This window comes from Protopterus annectens, chromosome 1.part2, assembly GCF_019279795.1.
Source record: "Protopterus annectens isolate FY-2018-M chromosome 1.part2, PAN1.0, whole genome shotgun sequence".
Taxonomy (NCBI): domain Eukaryota; kingdom Metazoa; phylum Chordata; order Ceratodontiformes; family Protopteridae; genus Protopterus; species Protopterus annectens.
The window spans coordinates 157605473-157623070 of NC_056727.1; the positions used below are offsets into that span (position 1 = coordinate 157605473).

The 17598-nt window shown below is 44.6% G+C and overlaps 1 protein-coding gene across 3 annotated transcripts in view; it reads right to left on the reverse strand.

Annotated features, from left to right (window-relative positions):
• Positions 1–1112: 1112 nt before the first annotated feature.
• Positions 1113–17598, reverse strand: part of PPP1R21 (protein phosphatase 1 regulatory subunit 21) — a 1169673-nt gene continuing 1153187 nt past the window's right edge. For all 3 annotated transcript variants that reach the window (XM_044055342.1, XM_044055334.1, XM_044055351.1), the window contains one exon: positions 1113–1497. In XM_044055342.1, coding sequence (XP_043911277.1) covers positions 1468–1497 — 30 coding nt within the window. In that variant the 3' untranslated portion in view covers positions 1113–1467. The remainder of the gene's footprint in view (positions 1498–17598) is intronic.

The following is a 17598-nucleotide window of genomic DNA, read 5'->3' on the forward strand; positions in this document are numbered from 1 at the left end:
GAGACCTGCTGAATGACTTTCAGTAAATTTAGACTGCCGTCTCTGTACTTTAATCTGTCTCATCTCTAGTACTTAGCTGAAATGTCACAAGTACAACACATTATACTTACTGAGGTGACAAATAACGCCAAATTATAAAACTAAAGTAATAAAACGTCTGACGATAAACTACACCTTACAGTTACTTTATCCAGTGATGTGCTCAAAATGCAAACCATATCAGTTAAGGTGGGTTCATATTTTCTTAGGTTCAGCATAGCAGAATTTGCAACATCTGTAGAATGAATGTTCTAAATAAAAAAGTGTGCTGTATATGTATATTAAAGAGGAGTTACATATATAGTGCAAATTGATACACTGACTTAAATATCTGATATAACATCATTCTTTTGTTTTTTACATATACAGTTCCACCACACACTTGCATACCATACTTGGAAGCAGGTCAGTGGCACCTTGTGAAAGGTCTTTAAGTAAAAATGCAGCAGCTAAGTAAACATATGTGCACGAAGAACCTACATAGCTTTAGTGTAGAATCTTCAATCACGTGTCAGTTGCCCTAGAGTCACTTTTCTGATGAACTTTTGAAGTGCAAGTACAACCAATATAAATATAATACAATGACTAGACTGCCAATACCAACAGTAACTCAAAAAGATGACGAGGATGTTTATGGTTAGTCGATAAGAATGCAATAAAGCTGTAAGAAAAAGTTCATGAGATGAGCAAACAAGGAAATTGTTCTATAGTAAATGGAGTCTATCTGGCTGTAACACATTTACTTGTTATTTATTTATCACATTTGATTACCACAAAAGTCTAATTGGGCAATAAAACCCCTTTGCAGCAGATGCCTGAGGAGAAAAGCTCTGACAAATATATACACATAAGATAAATACAGAATACAATGATAGCAAAGATCTCTGTTAAGCCAAAAGGACAGAAATAAAATTCACATTTATGTACAATGTACAGGGTTGCATTCACACTGCAATCTATACTACACAGAGTTTCATTCTCATTACATTATACCACTAACAATGATGGGCAACATTATTCTGACAGTGAAATGTATTCTTCAAACCTCAATGAAACATCTGACACTGTTGTAATGCTTTAGGAAAAGTGTTTTAATCAGAAATACATGTCTGAACATAACAGCTGGGTTATATAAATGTTCTGTTAAATAGTTAAAAAGTATTGGACATCATTAATAAATCTAAAAAAAAGTACAATACATTAACATTTTCCAGGTGACTGTTTTATACATCATTTTCAGTGTCCTGATGAGTACTTTATACACTTTTAAATAACAATTGATTAAGTTTGGAATAATTTCTTCACGATTCATTAATTTTGTACATAATAAACATGGCGTCTGGAATTTTAATTTCTGATAACAGACAGCTCTGTCATCACTTGGAGTGCTCTGGTTCCCTTTTTCCTACAATATACATTCTTACACATCTATCGACTTTTGTTCTTCTTGACAGTTCCCTTTAGTAGCAAAAAAGAAAAAGGAAATATTAGCTATAAGTTTAAAAATAATTCTGGATGCTGAAAAACTAAATACAATGATATTGCAAACCAGGCACCCTTCCTGCTAAATATGAAACATCACTAGACCTGCTGTTTTTTGCCTTCTCTTTAGAGGGAAATAAAATACAGCATTCAACTATGCAAGCTTTTGTCCAGAACTATACACTGTGTAACAATGCTACTCAAGTAAAAAGAAGTTATGTCTTACCATAACATTCCATCTGTGTTGTTGATCTTCGTTCATTCATTACTAATGGGTTATCTGTTCCGTCCTCGGAACTGAGCAGGCCATATATCAAGCTCGCCTCAGCCAAAAACACTCAAGCCAAGGTCCTACTCAAAATGTTCTGCTCCCTGTTACCTCAGATTGAGTTTGCAAGTTGATAGACAAAAGTAGAGACTACCTCTGGTCATAACAGACCTACAATAAAGGAGTATATGAGATCAACCAGAAACCTCCGGAGGGGGATGGAGGGTGGGGAGTAATGAATGAATGAAGATCAACAACACAGACGGAACATTATGGCAAGACATAACTTCTTTATCTGATGTTAATCTTCATTCATTCCTTACTGATGGGACAGAGTCCCCGGCTACCTGTATCCCTGGGTTGCCCTCATGGAAGGACATTCCTGAGCACCATGGAGCCCAAAGAAGTTCTACCTCTGGAGGCCAAATCCAATTTGTACTGAAGAATAAAGGTATGAGGTTTAGCCCAAGTTGCAGCTGAGCAAATATTGAGGGAAGCCTTAGCATGAAAAGTTGCTGAAGTTGCCATAGATCTTGTAGAATGTGCTTTCACTCTGTGAGGCAAGGCAATATTATTCTTGTTGTAGACAAAGGCAATGCAATTTTTCAACCATGAAGCCAATGTAACTTTTGAAAGAGGATGACCTAGTCTTGGTCCAGAAAAAGCCAGAAATAGTTGGTCTGATTTACGGTTAGATTTCATTCTGTCCAGATAAAATTGCATTTGCCTATGAACATCCAAGGAGTGCAGGCCAGACCTCCCAACCGTACCAAATTACTCGGTTTTTACTGAGTTTTGGGGTCCAAATGAAGGAGTGCCACGATTTCTGAGTGACACCCCTTCGTTTCCGATTTTTATTCTTTGTTTTTTAATTTTCACGCTGACGGAGCTGACATCATCACGTGCGCAATGACGTCATCTCCGTCAGGGCTACCAGCCTGTTGGAATTGAGCTCAATGAGCTCATGTTATGCATGCATTTCTGGCTTGCGCTCTGTGAGTGGGAAGTTGGAAATGGCACTCAGTCTGGAGACCTTATTGGCTGAACAGATTACTTAATTCAGTCTGGAGACCTTGTCAGATGAAAGGAGGATTTATAAATGCAAGTGAGCCCTCCCACCAGTATGTATTAACAAAGAGGGTACTGTTTTATTGATTTATTTATTTATTTTTTTTTTTTAAGGATAGGAAAACCTGTTTCTGTAAAACTGTAAATTTTACTAAAGTTATGTATCCAGATTCCTGCTGCAATTTCTGTCTTTCTTACTGAAGCTGTATTAGGTGTACAGCTGTACACAGACTTTTTCCTATTCAGTTTACTTTTGCTCTGATTTACAGTGTTGCCACGTATGCCATTAACTTCTTTTGTTTTTCTTTTCTTTCACATGCATGATGATGCTTCAATTAATGCATGACCAACCACAACACAATCTGTGTAATGTAATAAAACACTGCAGAGTATGTTTCTGCAAGTGCAACCATTATTTTGCACAGGAAATTGCATTCCTTCCCCCTTCCAATGAATCAGTTAATTCAATGTTTCCTTCTTTCTCCACTCCCATTCAGAACTGCTAAGTCTACTACCGAGATGTTAAGTTGCCTGGGTTACTTTACCTGCTTGAATGTAGTTTTTTTTTTTTTTTTTTGCTGCTATACAGGCTGCAGCCTGTATTTCTGAGATATGGCAGCTGCAGGCTTCCTCCAGGCCTCCTCCTAAACTTATAAGTGCGCGCGACTGCAAGAGAACTGCTGCAGGCATTTACATTTAGAGACATTTAATTTCAGCATTAATTTCAGCATTTGTGTAAGCATCCTTTTACTTTGTTTCATTAAAGTAAATAGTGTTACTTAGAAAGTCCATCTGCCTGTTTAATACTTTCAGCTAATTATTTCTACTAAATCAGCAACATCAGCCTCCATATACGTTTCATATGTTAGACCACTATGAATTCAAAAAGCAGTGACTGCTGTAAAGAAATAGGTTCACAGAAGTTAAACTTATGATTACTTCGGATTTCCACAGAAAATGCCCAGAACAGATCTGAATCTGAATGTTTGATAAGCACCTTAAGATTTTATATATATATATATATATATATATATATATATATATATATGTACATATATATATATATGTATATATATATATATATATATATATATATATATATATATATATATATATATATATATATATATATATATATATATGTATATATATATATATATATATGTATATATATATATATGTATATATATATATATATATGTATATATATATATATATATATATATATATATATATATATATATATATATATATATATATATATATATATATATATATATATATATATATATATATATATATATATATACACATATATATATATATATATATATATATATATGTATATATGTAACATCATATGGGGAAATATCATTGGTGGCTTGTGCCTGTGTTACTGCCTTAATACCTTTTCTTAACAGGATATTTCCACAACATATTAGTATGTTTCCTAGAACTGCTGATATATATATATTTTTTTTTGTAGTTTAAATAATTTTCAAGCATTCTTGTTCTTTTTGTGTGATAATGAAAAAAAGAGAAGTTCAGCTATTCTGCAGGGCAATTAGCAGAGGTAAAAACATTACTTTTTTCTAAAACTAGCTGCAAGGTGAGACCTCCCAGCACAATTCATGCCGAGTGGCAAGCTGCAATTCAACATGTGTAACATACCACCATTATGACTGCTTTTGTTTTTGAAGTGAACTTTTCTATCATTAAACAGACCAGCATGCATGATCACTTGCAATGTATTTCTGCAAAAACGACTATGTGTAAACTTGGTTGAATGGTATTCAGTGTATGAGTAACTGGCAAAAATAAAGACGGAAAACCTTTCCTGTGATTAAGTACACTCTGCAGCTATGACTAGTTGAGTGCTACAAAATTATATTAACACCGACTGTTTCTTATGAGGCAAAAAAAGAAGTCATTTACTCATCATAACGTTCCATTTGAGTAGGTAACTTCATTTGTCAGCAACCTGTGGGTATCGGATCCGAGCCGGCAGCTTTCCAAGCTACAAGATCCGAGCTCTCAGCTCCTCCCCTTACCCATAATACCCTGCTACCTCCCTCCAGTCCTCAGATTGAGTTTGCCACTTAACAACCAACAATAGTCAAACATACTCGAAAGAGAACGCTAACCTGATGCACAAAAGAAGGAAACCCTTCTGTTAAGAAAATGATCACGAACAGGCTAGGGGGAAGGAGGGGGGGGGGGTTGGTTGCTGACAGATGAAGTTACCTACTCACGTTATGGTGAGTACATAACTTCTTTATCTGAAGTAGTTAACTTAATTTGATCAGCAACCTGTGGGACAGAGTCTCCAGCTACCAAAAACCTGGGAGGTCCTCATGGAAGGATATTCCGGAGCACAGCGGAGCCAAAGGCTGCCCTACCTCTAGAGATCAGATCCAGTTTATAATGAGAAATGAAGGTATGAAAAGAGGCCCAAGTAGCCGCTGAACAGATATCATCTAAGGGAACTCCTGACCAAAATGCTGCAGAGGTAGCCATAGAACGGGTAGAGTGAGCATGAACCTACCGGAAGCTGAATAGGCTTGTAAGATGCACTGGGATTACATCTGGCCAAGGTAACTTTCGTAACTGGCTTGCCTAAGGATGGCTTAGTGAAAGACACGAAAAGCTGTTCTGATTTGCGAAAGGCGGTTGTCCTATACAAGTAAAATCGCAATTGTCTATGAACATCGAGCAACTGCAGTTTATATTCCCCTTTGTTTTGAAAGTTGGGAAAGAAAACAGGCAAATTGATGATTTGATTGATATTGGCCTCGGAGGCCACTTTAGGCAAGAATGAAGGGTTAGTCCTGAGAGATACTTTGTCCTTATGGAAAACCAGGTACGGGGGTTTCGTACAAAGGGCTTGAAGTTCAGACACCCTCCTGGCTGAAGTAATTGCAATCAAGAAGGCAGTCTTCCAGGATAAGAATTTCAAGTCAACAGAAGCTGCGGGTTCAAAGGGTGGACCCGTTGGGGCCTGGAGAACTAAAGTTAAGTCCCATGGGGGGAGCCGCTTTCTTGACCGGAGGTCTTAAGAGAAAGGTGCCTTTCAAAAAGGTCTTGCAAATCTTAGCGAAAGCTAAGGGTTTAAGGTTGTCCCGATGTGGAAATGAGAAATGGAAGCCATCTGAACCTTCACAGTAGAAGAACTGGCCCCTTGATGGAAAATATGGGACAGAAATTCAAGAACTGCTGGAATGGGAGCCGAGAAAGGATCCAAATCCCTATCCTTGGCCCAGATGGAAAAACGCTTCCATTTACTGTTGTAGATTTTCCAGGTAGAGGGTTTATGTGCCGCTACCAGAATAGATTTTACAGAAGATGAGATACCGGGAGTCCTAGCCGTCCGTGAAACTGGATCAACCAAGCCGTGAGCTTGAGGTCATCCAGGTTCGGAGTTTACCATCCCGAAGGATGAGAAATCAGATCCAGAATGGGATCTAAGACCCAAGGAGGAGCTATGATGCGAGACCGCAGATACGGGAACCAAATCTAATGAGGCCAGAATGGGGCTATGAGGATTATTTTGCTCCCCAACCGATGAGCCTTCTGCAGAAATTTCGTCATTAGCGGAAGAGGAGGATAAGCATAAAGAACACCGGGTGGCCAAGCATAAACCAGAGCATCCCTGGGACTCTCCCCCAGTGGGGGAATTAGAGCAAAAAATTTGCTGCATTTCGCGTTTGAAGGAGACGCAAAGAGATCGCAGCAAGGCTGACCCCATCTGAGGAAGATCTGTTTCTCTACCAAGGGGTTTAGAGACCACTCGTAAGTGTGAGAATAGAACGACTCAGCTTGTCCGCTAGAATGTTGGAACGACCCGGGATGTGCGTTGCTATCAGAAAGCGGTTGGTGGAAATCGCCCATTCCCAAACTCTCATGGCCTCTCGACAAAGAGGGTAAGACCTGGTTCCTCCCTGTTTGTTGATGTACCAGACTACAGCCATGTTGTCTGTCTAAATTGCAACCGTCCCTGGAGGAAGAAGGTCCTGAAGGCTAGCAATGCTAGAAGCACCACCCTCATCTCCAGAACATTGATATGCAGATCGGCCTCTAGAGGGGTCCAAGTGCCTTGGACAGTTCTGCCCATGCAATGCCCCCCCACCCAAGGCGAGAAGCGTCCGTGGTCAGCGTGGCTTGGGGTAGAGGCATTACAAATGGTCTCCCTTCCCGAAGCTCTCGGGAATGAAGCCACCAGAGAAGGGAACTCCTGCAAACCTTGCTCAGGGGAATCGGTGAATCCAAGGGGTGAAGGAGGAGGGACCATGTGCAGTTGGGCAAGAATTGAAAGGCCGATGGCCGCCGCCATGGATCCCAGGGCTCTCAGGACTAAATCTGCAGTTGGGGCCGGGGACTGTAGAAGTGCTATTACATGGAGTGACAAGGTGCGCAACCTGTCCGTTGTCAGAAAGGCCCTGGACTGGAGTGTGTTTATCCTGGCCCCTATGAAGTCTAGAACTTGAACAGGATGCAGAGAAGACTTCTCGAAATTTATGGTAATGCCAAGGCGATGGGCCAAGAGTAAAGCATAATCCCTGGCGGAAGAGAGTAGATGCCTGGTGGGGGTGGTGAGGAGCCAGTCGTCTAGGTATGGGAAGACCTGAATTCCCTGAAGTCTCAGGTGGGCTGCTACAACTGCCAAGACCTTGGTGAACACCCTGGGGGCTGTGGTGAGGCCGAATGGAAGAACCCTGAACTGATAATGACTGGCCCCTAGCCGAAAGCGGAGATACCTCCTGGATCGTCTGTCCATGAGAATGTGGTAGTACGCATCCTTGAGGTCTATGGAGCACATCCAATCATTCTCTTGCAGAAGGGGGAGAATAGATTGTAGAGTGACCATCCGGAATTTCTCTTTGGCAATGAACAGGTTCAAAGTTGACAGGTCGAGGATTGGCCTTAAGTCTCCTGTCTTTTTTGGCACTAAAAAGAACCTGGAGTAATTGCCCAACCCGGATTGCTCTGGGGGATGTGTTGGATGGCCCTTTTTTCTAATAATTTCTTTATTTCTGAAGCAGCGGCCTCCCTCTGATGGGGTGGGACATCGGGGAGGTCTCTCACTAACGGGGTAAGATTCAGGAAGGGAATAGAGTAACCTCTGGATATTATTCGGAGCACCCAATGATCTGTAGTAATGGACTCCCAATTTGTTAGGTGCTCCGAAAAACACCCCCCGACTGCCTCCAGAGAGGGACAGTCGGGCAACCCCTCAGGGCTGCTGCGTGGGTCAGTCAGAGAAAGGTTCTCTCAACCTGAAATTCTTCGGCCCCCCTCTGCCCCTTGGCCGGCGTCCACCTTGTTCTCCCCTGCCTCTGAAGGATGAAGGGTCCGGAGTAGGACGGGACTGCTGAGATTTTCGGAACCACATCTTCTTCTGCCCTCTCTGGTTCCTTGAGAAGGACCTTGGAGGAGCAGAGAAGCGGATTCCGATGGCAGACAGAGTCTTCCCATCTTTTTCGCTCTGGAGTAGCGTGTTGCGGACGGTCTTGCCAAATAGCGTAGAACCGTCAAAGGGAGCATTAGCGAAGGATGCCTTGAAGGGTTCCGCAAAGACGGAGCCAGGCGTGGTGCCTCAGGGCGACTCCTGCTCCGCTGGCTCTAGCTGCCCCCTCCATGGCATGGGAGAGGAGCCGCATAGAAGTGTTTAATACTGACTTTAGAGTGGCCATGCAAGCTGAGAAAGTTCGCTTGTCCTCGGCCGCCATGGACTCTGGGGGAGACCCAGCGTACTCTTTTATCAGATCCAGCTGGAGCCTAATGACGTGTGCCAGATAATTCAGCGCCCTTATAGAAAAGGTGGCTGAAGCAAACATCCGCTTTCCAATGTGGTCCATTGTCCAAGACTCCTTATCAGGAGGATGGACCGAGGAACTTTCTTGTGCCAGTTCCTTCTTAGTGGCAGCCGCCACCACCATGGCATCCACTGGGGAACCTTTACTCCACCAGGGCTTGTCAGAAGGGGGACTAAGAATTTTATCCAGTCTCTTAGGGATTGGCTCCACAGTGTCCGGCTCCTTCCAAGCCCTGGTAGTAATCAAATCTACCAAGGGGTTGGCCGGGGGGGACACCCAGGAGGTAGACGGGCCTGCGTTAAACGCCTCCAAAAACACAGACTCATCCAAGGAAGGTTTTTGGTGCCTCTTCTTGCACTTTCGTTTGTGAGGAACCTCCTCGGCGGGACTGTTCGAGGAGGGCTCACCAACGGGGTCCTGTTCCTCTACAGGAAATAACTGGGGCGCAGACGCAGGCTGTCCCTGGGGCCGGATGATGGACGACAGACCCATATGCAAGGGAGTGAAGGGTGGATCCGTAGTACGGACCGGGGACTTCGAACTCCTCGACAGGACCCTCTCCAACACATCAAACGCCGAAGGTGAACCACTCTCCCCTGGCTCCAAGAGTAGTCCCCTCGGCTCCGACGTGAGGACCGGAGTCGAAGCTGAAGCAATCGGACCCAAAAGGGAAGTGCGCTCTGACAACGGAGCCAAAGACACACTCACCCCTGCGGATCCGAATCTCGGCTCTCGACCTCTAGAGCTCAGATCTGAAAGATAACCCGACAAGCTCGAGGGTAAAGTCAGTGTCAAAGTAGCAACCACTATCGGCGTCGACTCCCCGGCTCCGAGATGACTCGGATCCGATGGCCCCGAAACCCGATAGTGGATCGGAGAAGGAGCAATTGGAGCAAAGAAGGGGGCCGAGCTCCCTCCCGGGGGGGGGGGAGGCAGGAGCACTCCTATCTGCATTTGGGCCTGCAGGAATCGACACATCATCTGGTCCATATCTGCATCGGACAAACTCCTGGTGGACCTGGAAGTCGTCATTGAGGCAGGCCGGGAAGGCCGCCTAGACGACCTCGAGGGTGACCGGGACTCCTCTTCCTGCTCCAGAGAAAAGCGTGGAGAACGGAGCCGAGAGGGGGAAGACCTGGAAACTCTAGCGGGGGAAGCAAGCACTTTAGGCGGCGGAGCCGAAGGGGCTGATTCGGCCCGACGCTTATGACTCTTATGCCTGTCCCTGTCCTTCTCTTTCTCTCTCTACGTCCCTTGTCTTTTTTAGAAGAGCTTCCCTCTCCCTGGGAAATAGCGGGAGGTTGAGTCCCAGCCAGGAGAGGAGAAGCTAAAGGCTGAACAGTCGCAGCTGCAACTGGTGCCACTGAGGGAGAGGAGGAAGAAGAATCCGGGGGTAAGAGTCCCGCCAAGATTAACTTATTCCTCCTGTCCCTCACAGCCCGGGGGTTGAAGGCCGCACAGATCTGGCAGTCCGATGTTAAGTGGGCTACCCCCAGGCAGAGAACGCACTGAGTGTGGCCATCCGCTGGGGACAGCTTATGACCACACTCAGCACATTTAGAGAAAATGGCCTTGGGGCCTTCGGCCATGACTCAAACACACACCCTAACACACACAAAAAAGGGGGAGGGAAAACACTAGATTTTACCACAAAAATTAACTAAAATGTTGTTTAACTAAACTAAGGGATTATTATACATGCACACACACCGAAAGGCTAGAATTTAGATTAGAAAAACTCCTGAATTCCTCACCTATAAAACGCCATGAGCTCGTACCTGATGCTTTAGAAGCCGCGGCAAACGAGATCTGAGGACTGGAGGGAGGTAGCAGGGTATTATGGGTAAGGGGGAGGAGCTTCTTATAGCTTGGAAAGCTGCTGGCTCGGATCCAGGTCGGATCCGATACCCACAGGTTGCTGATCAAATGAAGTTAACTACTTCAGATCATATTATTAATTCCACAAGTAGCTACATTTGTTTAAGTATTAGCAGATGGCAGAATTTGTGTTAATATGTAAAAACTATATACTTCAGAAATGAATATCTGAACAATTTATACATAAACTAATATACTTCAGAAATGAATATTTGAACAATTATACATAAACTAAGTTCCCTCTTTTCATTACTATATCCAGTATAAGTAGTGACAGAAAACGGCAGGAATGTTAATATATTTTAGAGAAACTTTCATAGGTGCTACTGCTTCAGACTTTTACATTTAAAGAAACAGCATTTGCCTGTGATACAGAAATGGCAGGAAGGTTTTATATGTAGAAAAACTTTTTGGCATTTGTGTGTGACAGAAATGGCATGGCAGGAATTCTGGCATCATTACTTCTTTAACAGCAGGAGAATAACTGTGATTAACATGCTTTGACTTAATGGCAGGCATTCTGGCATTATTGCTTTAACTTAATGTCAGGCATTCTGGCATTACTGCTTTAACTGTGTGATTAACATGCTTTGACTTAATGGCAGGCATTTGTCTGTGTGTTTGTGTAGCAACGTTTTGAAGATTATACAAGCAATGTTTAAAATATATCCCTGGTATTAGGCTTTTGTCCCCCCCCCCCAATACATTTTGGCTTTTTCCAGATTTCTTGTGCTGCATAGTTCTTCAGGGGGAGAGAAGTTTAGTGCTGTTTATGCCAACTCTGCTCATGTTGTTAGTAGCACAACAGGTAGAATACTTACTTTTGATGCAGAAAGCTGTGGGTTCTACTCCCACAGTATGTAGATGGAGTGTTGATACTGTACCGTGTTATACTTTTAAAGGGGGTGGACGCTGCAGTCCTGAGAATGTCCTCTCTGTTGGAGATACCAGTAATTATGAACCTGTTATCAGTTTGACATCCATTCCCTTTTCCCTATTGCAATATTACTAGCTTTATCATTTTTTTTTAATGTAACCTAGGCAATTTATTCCTCAAATGCAACAGGCACTATTTGTAGATGAAACAATGAAATATTAAGTTGTTTGCTAGCAGCAACCTTCATTAGTTTCAGATCTTACAAATCTCTTTAATTTGGAATTATTTAGATGACTTTTACTTCTGCAAAGATTGAGCATATTTACTGATACTGGTGGATTGTAGAAGTTTGAGTAGACTTTTATGATGGAAATGTTCTGAACTGGGCAGTTTTGTCATTATTGGTGCATGCATTTTGTTTCATTGCTTAGTGGAAAAATGTTCAAACAACAAATTTAAAATGCGCTCTAACAAGTGTGCTGTATCATACAAGGAATATAGTTTAATAAAGTCAGGAGGGTGTATCAAATAATGCATGTGTGTTTCTTGTTTTGTGTGCAAGAGGCCTATGATTTGAAAACAGCCCAAAGGTAATCTTTATCCACCACTGCCCAGATGCATTTTCTTTGGATGTGGGTTTCAGTGCTGTTTCAATGAATGTAAATTTCAAGGGCAGAGAAGTTTTAATGCTTAGTCTGTTTTCCTTGAGAGACTGTATTGCTTTGTTTAGCAGATGTCTATTAGTGTTTGTGCTATAAAATGTTAAATAAAACCCCAATAATCATTGTAGAAGTAAAGCAGTATGCACATTAGTGTTTATGGGAAATGGGGCGAAATAGCCAGGTAATGGGACATTGGAATGGCTGTAGGGGGTCTCTGGGGCCATATTTTGGTTGTCTATTCTTCAGTTTGTGTTTAAAAGCTGGTATCCCACAATTCCATTGGAGTGGTCGGGGTTACATAATTATGTATGCAAATGGTATGTTAATCAGCGTACAGATTTGTACCTATTTTTCATGGGCCTTTGTCCAGATTTTTGACGTTTCCAGGTTGAGAGGTATGGTGCAGGCAATACTCTCCCCTGTTAGAGTGGTTAGGAAAAAATACTGGAAGGTCAATAGACTGGTTTGATAGACCACTCTGACATCACTTTTGGTAAAAAGGACGAATTCGTTCTCAGTGATACCCTATCCTTATGGAAGATAAGATAGGGAGGTTTGATGCATAAGGCTTGAAGTTCTGACAAGCATCTGGCTGATGTGATTGGGATTAGAAAAGTTTTCCATGAGAGATATTTTAAATCACATGAAGATGCAGGTTCAAAGGGGGGTGCTGTCAGGGCTTGCAGGACCAAGGTCAAATCCCAAGGTTGTACTGGTTCTCTAAAGGGAGGTTTTAGGTGAAGAACCCCCTTCAAGAAAGTTTTATAGAGTTTATGTGACATGAGTGAAGAATCCTAAAACCCAATGTGGAAATTCGAAATGGCAGCTAAATGCACATGAATGGTAGAGGCAGACACCCTAGAGTGGAAAAGGTGTGATAAGTAATCCAAAACCACCGAGACTGGGGCTGACAAAGTGTCTAACTGTTTATTTGCTGCCCACAGAGAAAACCTTTTCCATTTATTGAGATAGATTAGTCTGGTGGATGATTTATGAGATGCAATAAGAATACTGTGCACTGGGGATGAGAGGTTTTCCTGCCTGGCAATCATTGGAAGTGGAGAAAACAAGCTGTCAGCTTCAGGGTTGTTAGACTGGGGTGAGTCAGACGCTGCAGATGGGAGATCAATGTTGGGGATGGATTGAGGATCCACGGTTGATCTAGCAGGTGAGGCCAGAGGAAGGGGAACCAGACTTGTCGAGGCCAATATGGAGCAATGAGGATCACTTTGCTTTTCAACTGCCATGCTTTCTTCAGAAATTGGGAGATGAGGACGAGAGGAGGATAAGCATAAAGTAGACCCAAGGGCCAAGCGTGGACTAGAGCATCTCTTGGTGACTGTCCCCGAGGGGGGGTCAGGGCAAAACAGTTGCTGCACTTGAAGTTGGTTGGGGAGGCAAATAGATCGCAGTAAGACTGGCCCCAGCAGTTGAGGATTTTTGCCGCTATCGCAGGGTTGAGGGACCACTTGTGAGATTGTAGAATGCGCCTACTCAATTTGTCCGCTATAACATTGGAGCTCCCGGGAATGTGCATTTCAATTAGAAAGCGGTTGGAAGCTATCGCCTATTGCCATATTCTCAAGGCCTCTCGGCATAACAGGTAAGATCTGGTGCCCCCTTGCTTGATGATGTACCAGACCACTGACATGTTGTCTGATTGGATCGCAATACACCCTGACGGAAGGATGTAATGAAATGCTTGCAGTGCTAGTAGCACTGCCCTCAGTTCCAGGACATTGATATGCAAAAGGGCTTCTGTCTCCGACCAGGTGCCTTGGATTGAGTTTCCCTGACATAGTCTCCCCATCAGGGAGGAGTCCGTGGTCTCCGTGGCTTTTGGCTGAAGGGGCGAAACCATTGTTGGGGATTTCGAGACTCCACCAGAGTAAATCTTGCTTGCATCTCTGAGTTACACTTATCTGAAAAGACAAAGGATGTTGTAGAGGGTACCACTGAGGGAGAAGTAACCACTGAAGGAGCCTCATGTGGAATCTAGCTAGAGGAACAATGGTGATCGAGGCTGCCACTGACCCCAAGAGTTGGAGTATAGATCGAATGGGAGATTTGGGGTGACAGAGCAGTAGCTGAACCTGCTGCCTTATTCTTTGAAGCCTGTGGTCCGGAAGAGAGGCTGTGCAATTTCCCATGTCCAACAGTACCCCAATGAATTCCAAAGACTGGGCTGGGGTCGTGTTGGACTTCTCCCAGTTTATAGTAATTCCCAGGTATTGTGCTGTGAGGAGAGTGTAGTGCAGGGCTTCTTCCCATAGAATCTTGGTGGGGGCAGTTAGGAGCCAGTCGTCTAGATATGGAAATGCCTGGAATCCTTGAAGTCGCAAGTGAGTGATAACCACTACCGTGCATTTGGTGAACACTCTAGGGGCTGTAGAGAGACCAAAGGGCAGTGCTCGAAATTGGTAGTGACTGGCTCCTATGTGGAAGCGGAGGTATCATCTTGAGCGTTTGTCCATTTTTATGTGGCAATACACATCCTGCAGATCTACAGAGCACATCCAATCATCTTCTTCCAGAAGAGGAAGGACAGACTGAACCGTGACCATCCAGAATTTCTCTGTTTTTACAAATATGTTCAGTGTGCTGAGATCCAGAATTGGTCTCCAGTCCCCTTGTCTTTTTTGGCACTAAAAAGAACCTTGAGTAAAAAATGGATCCTATCTGGTCTGGGGGGACTGTTTGGATGACTCTTTTTTTGTAGCAGCTTTTGGATTTTGTGTGCTGCTGCTTCCCTTTGACTGGGTGTAACGTCAGGTAACACTCTGGAGAAGGTTGGATAAAAATGGAAGGGGATGCGATAGCCTCTGGATATTATCCGTTGTACCCAAGAATCGGTGGTTATGTTTCACCAGGCAACAGGGTACAAGGAAAAATGACCCCCAACCTCTTCCAGAGGTGAGCAGTCGGGCAATGCTTCAGGAGCGCCGATAGGGTTGGCCAGAGTAAGAATCTCTGGATCCCCGGTTTCGCGAACCTCCTCTGGCCCAAAAGGGGCATCTTTCATTGGAGTTTCTCCCTCTGCCTCTAGGGGAGAACTCTGTACGTGCATCATAGAAAGAGCCCTGTGATTTCCTGTGCCACATCTTCCCACTCCTCTGATTTCTGGAGTAGAAACGTTGAGGAGTGGAGTGTCCGACACCAATGGCAGACAGGATCTTGCCATCTTGTTTGCACCTTGCCAGCGTATCTTTAACTTTAGGGCCAAAGAAGTGGCCTCGATGGGGGCATTCATACAGAAAGCCTTAAAGGAGTCTGCAAAGTCGCAAAGATGCATCCAGGCATGTTGTCTGGTGACTATACCCGCACCTGCCGCTCTAGCCACTCCTTCCGTTGAATGAGAAAAAAGATGCATGGAAGAATTGGAAATGGACTCTAGGGTGGCTATCTGAGAAGCTACATTGTCACGAACCTCATCAGAAACAGCTCATGCCAAGATTTCAGAGAGCTGGTTGATAAGATCCCTCTGGAGCCTCGTAAAGTGTGCCAAATAGTTCAAAGACCTTACAGCGAAGGTTGATGAAGCAAACACATGCTTCCCTAGGCAGCTATTGCCCGGGACTCCTTGTTGGGTGGATGGACAGTTTGGCTCTCTCTTCTGCCAAGTATTTCTTAGTTGCAGCAGCCACCACCATGGCATCTACTGGAAGACCTCATGACCAATGGGGATGCTCAGCTGGGGGCAATAAGACTTTATCAGGCCTCTGTGGTATCACTTCCAAGGTGTCAGGAGCCTTCCATGCGCGCTGGACAATTAGCTGGACAAGCTCATCGGCCGGCGGGGTAAACCCAGGAGGTAGGAGGCTGGGTATGAAAGACCTGCAGGAATACGGATTCCTCTGAGGAAGGATTAGAGGACTTCCAGTTACCTCTCTAAGGATCTCAAGGATGTCACCAAAGGACACCTCATTAGAGGGTGACCATTGGGATCCTTCCCAGTCATCAAAGTCTGTATCTTCGGTCAAAGACTCCTCAGTGGAGTCCATGTACTTCCTCTTGCACAAAGCTTTGCGGGGTACTTCCTCAGTGGGAGGTTCTGGGGAAGACTGCAAAGAGGGGTCTCCTGAGAAGGAGAAACCTGAGGCCCTTGTGCCCAGCGGCTGTGGCTTGTGAGAGCTGCAGCACGGGGGGGGGGTGAGGACTTCGACATGTGGGGTTTGCCAGGGTAGGCAAGCGCCTTCTCCATGGCCTGGAAGGCCGGCCCGCCCAAGGAGGGATGGGAGCCTGGAACCAAGCACAACAACCTCAGAACAGGGGTCACACCCTACCCCGATGAGTTGACCCCTAGACCAGGAGTCTCAAGAGGACTGTGAAGCGTGAGAAAGGGAGGATTCCTGGGGGGGTGCCACAGAAAAAATCGGCGTGGAACCAAGAATGCCCTCCCCACGGCACAGCCACTGGCCTGAGAACAGCCAAATGCCCAGTGCACGGAGGACCACAAGATGACTCCGGTTCCTAAGTGAGATCCACTGCTGGGGTCTGAGGGCGGGAAGCTGCTGTCGGAGTAATGGGCTTTGATACTTGGGTGGAAGTTGAAGGAGAAGTGTACGTTGGAGTTTGAGGAGATATACATTCACCTGAAGAAGGGAACGTGGATTTCGACGGTTGAGAGAGACCTTTGGCCACAATCACTGGTCAACAAGCCCCAACATATCTTGCTCAGAGAGGCTCCTGGTCGACCTCATAGAGAAACCTGAGGGAGATTTTGGCCTTTCTAGAAAAGAACTATATTGGCTACCAATGAATGGATTCACAGAAAGAGAATACTTGGTCCTTGCTAATTCGAGAGGTGCAGAGCTCGGAACCGAGGATGTCTGCACCGAAGAGAATGGTGTCGAAGTAGTATGCACTGCCAACGTCAGTGCCATAGAAGTCGAAGGTGTCTGCACTGTAAAAGCAAGTGTCTGCACCGATGGGTGCGATGCTGTCGAGGAAAGCGTCTGCACCAGTAACAATGACTGTGGCAAAAAGGACTGCACCAAAGAGTATATTGGTGCTGAAAATATCTGCACCATGGAGGACAGTAACGTCATACTCGGGGCCAAAGGGGATTGCACCAATAGTGCCAAAGGGGACTGTACCTGCATGGACGGTGCCGGTAAGGGCTGCGACAGAACTGTTGGAGCTTTAATTGTCTGCACCGGGAACTCCGATGCTGGTGTCGATAAGGAGGACATGGCTGGAGCAAAAATCAACTGGGGCGGTGCCGAGCCTGGAGCTGAAAGGGTAACAGGTGGCAGCGCCAAAATAGTAGTCAATTTCACCTTTTTATGAGTTGACTCCCTACAATCTCCAGAGGGAGATGAAGTGAGCGACCTTGATGAGGAAGAGAAGAACGCCTCTTACGGGGTTTAGCAGGAGGGGGTGAGCCCTTCGACCCAGAGATAGCCTCATAGAAAGGAGATTTGAGAAGACCTTTCAGGATTAACTTCTTTTTCTCGTTAAGAGCCCTGGTCGAAAAATTTCACAGTAAGGTGGGAGACATTCAAACAATAG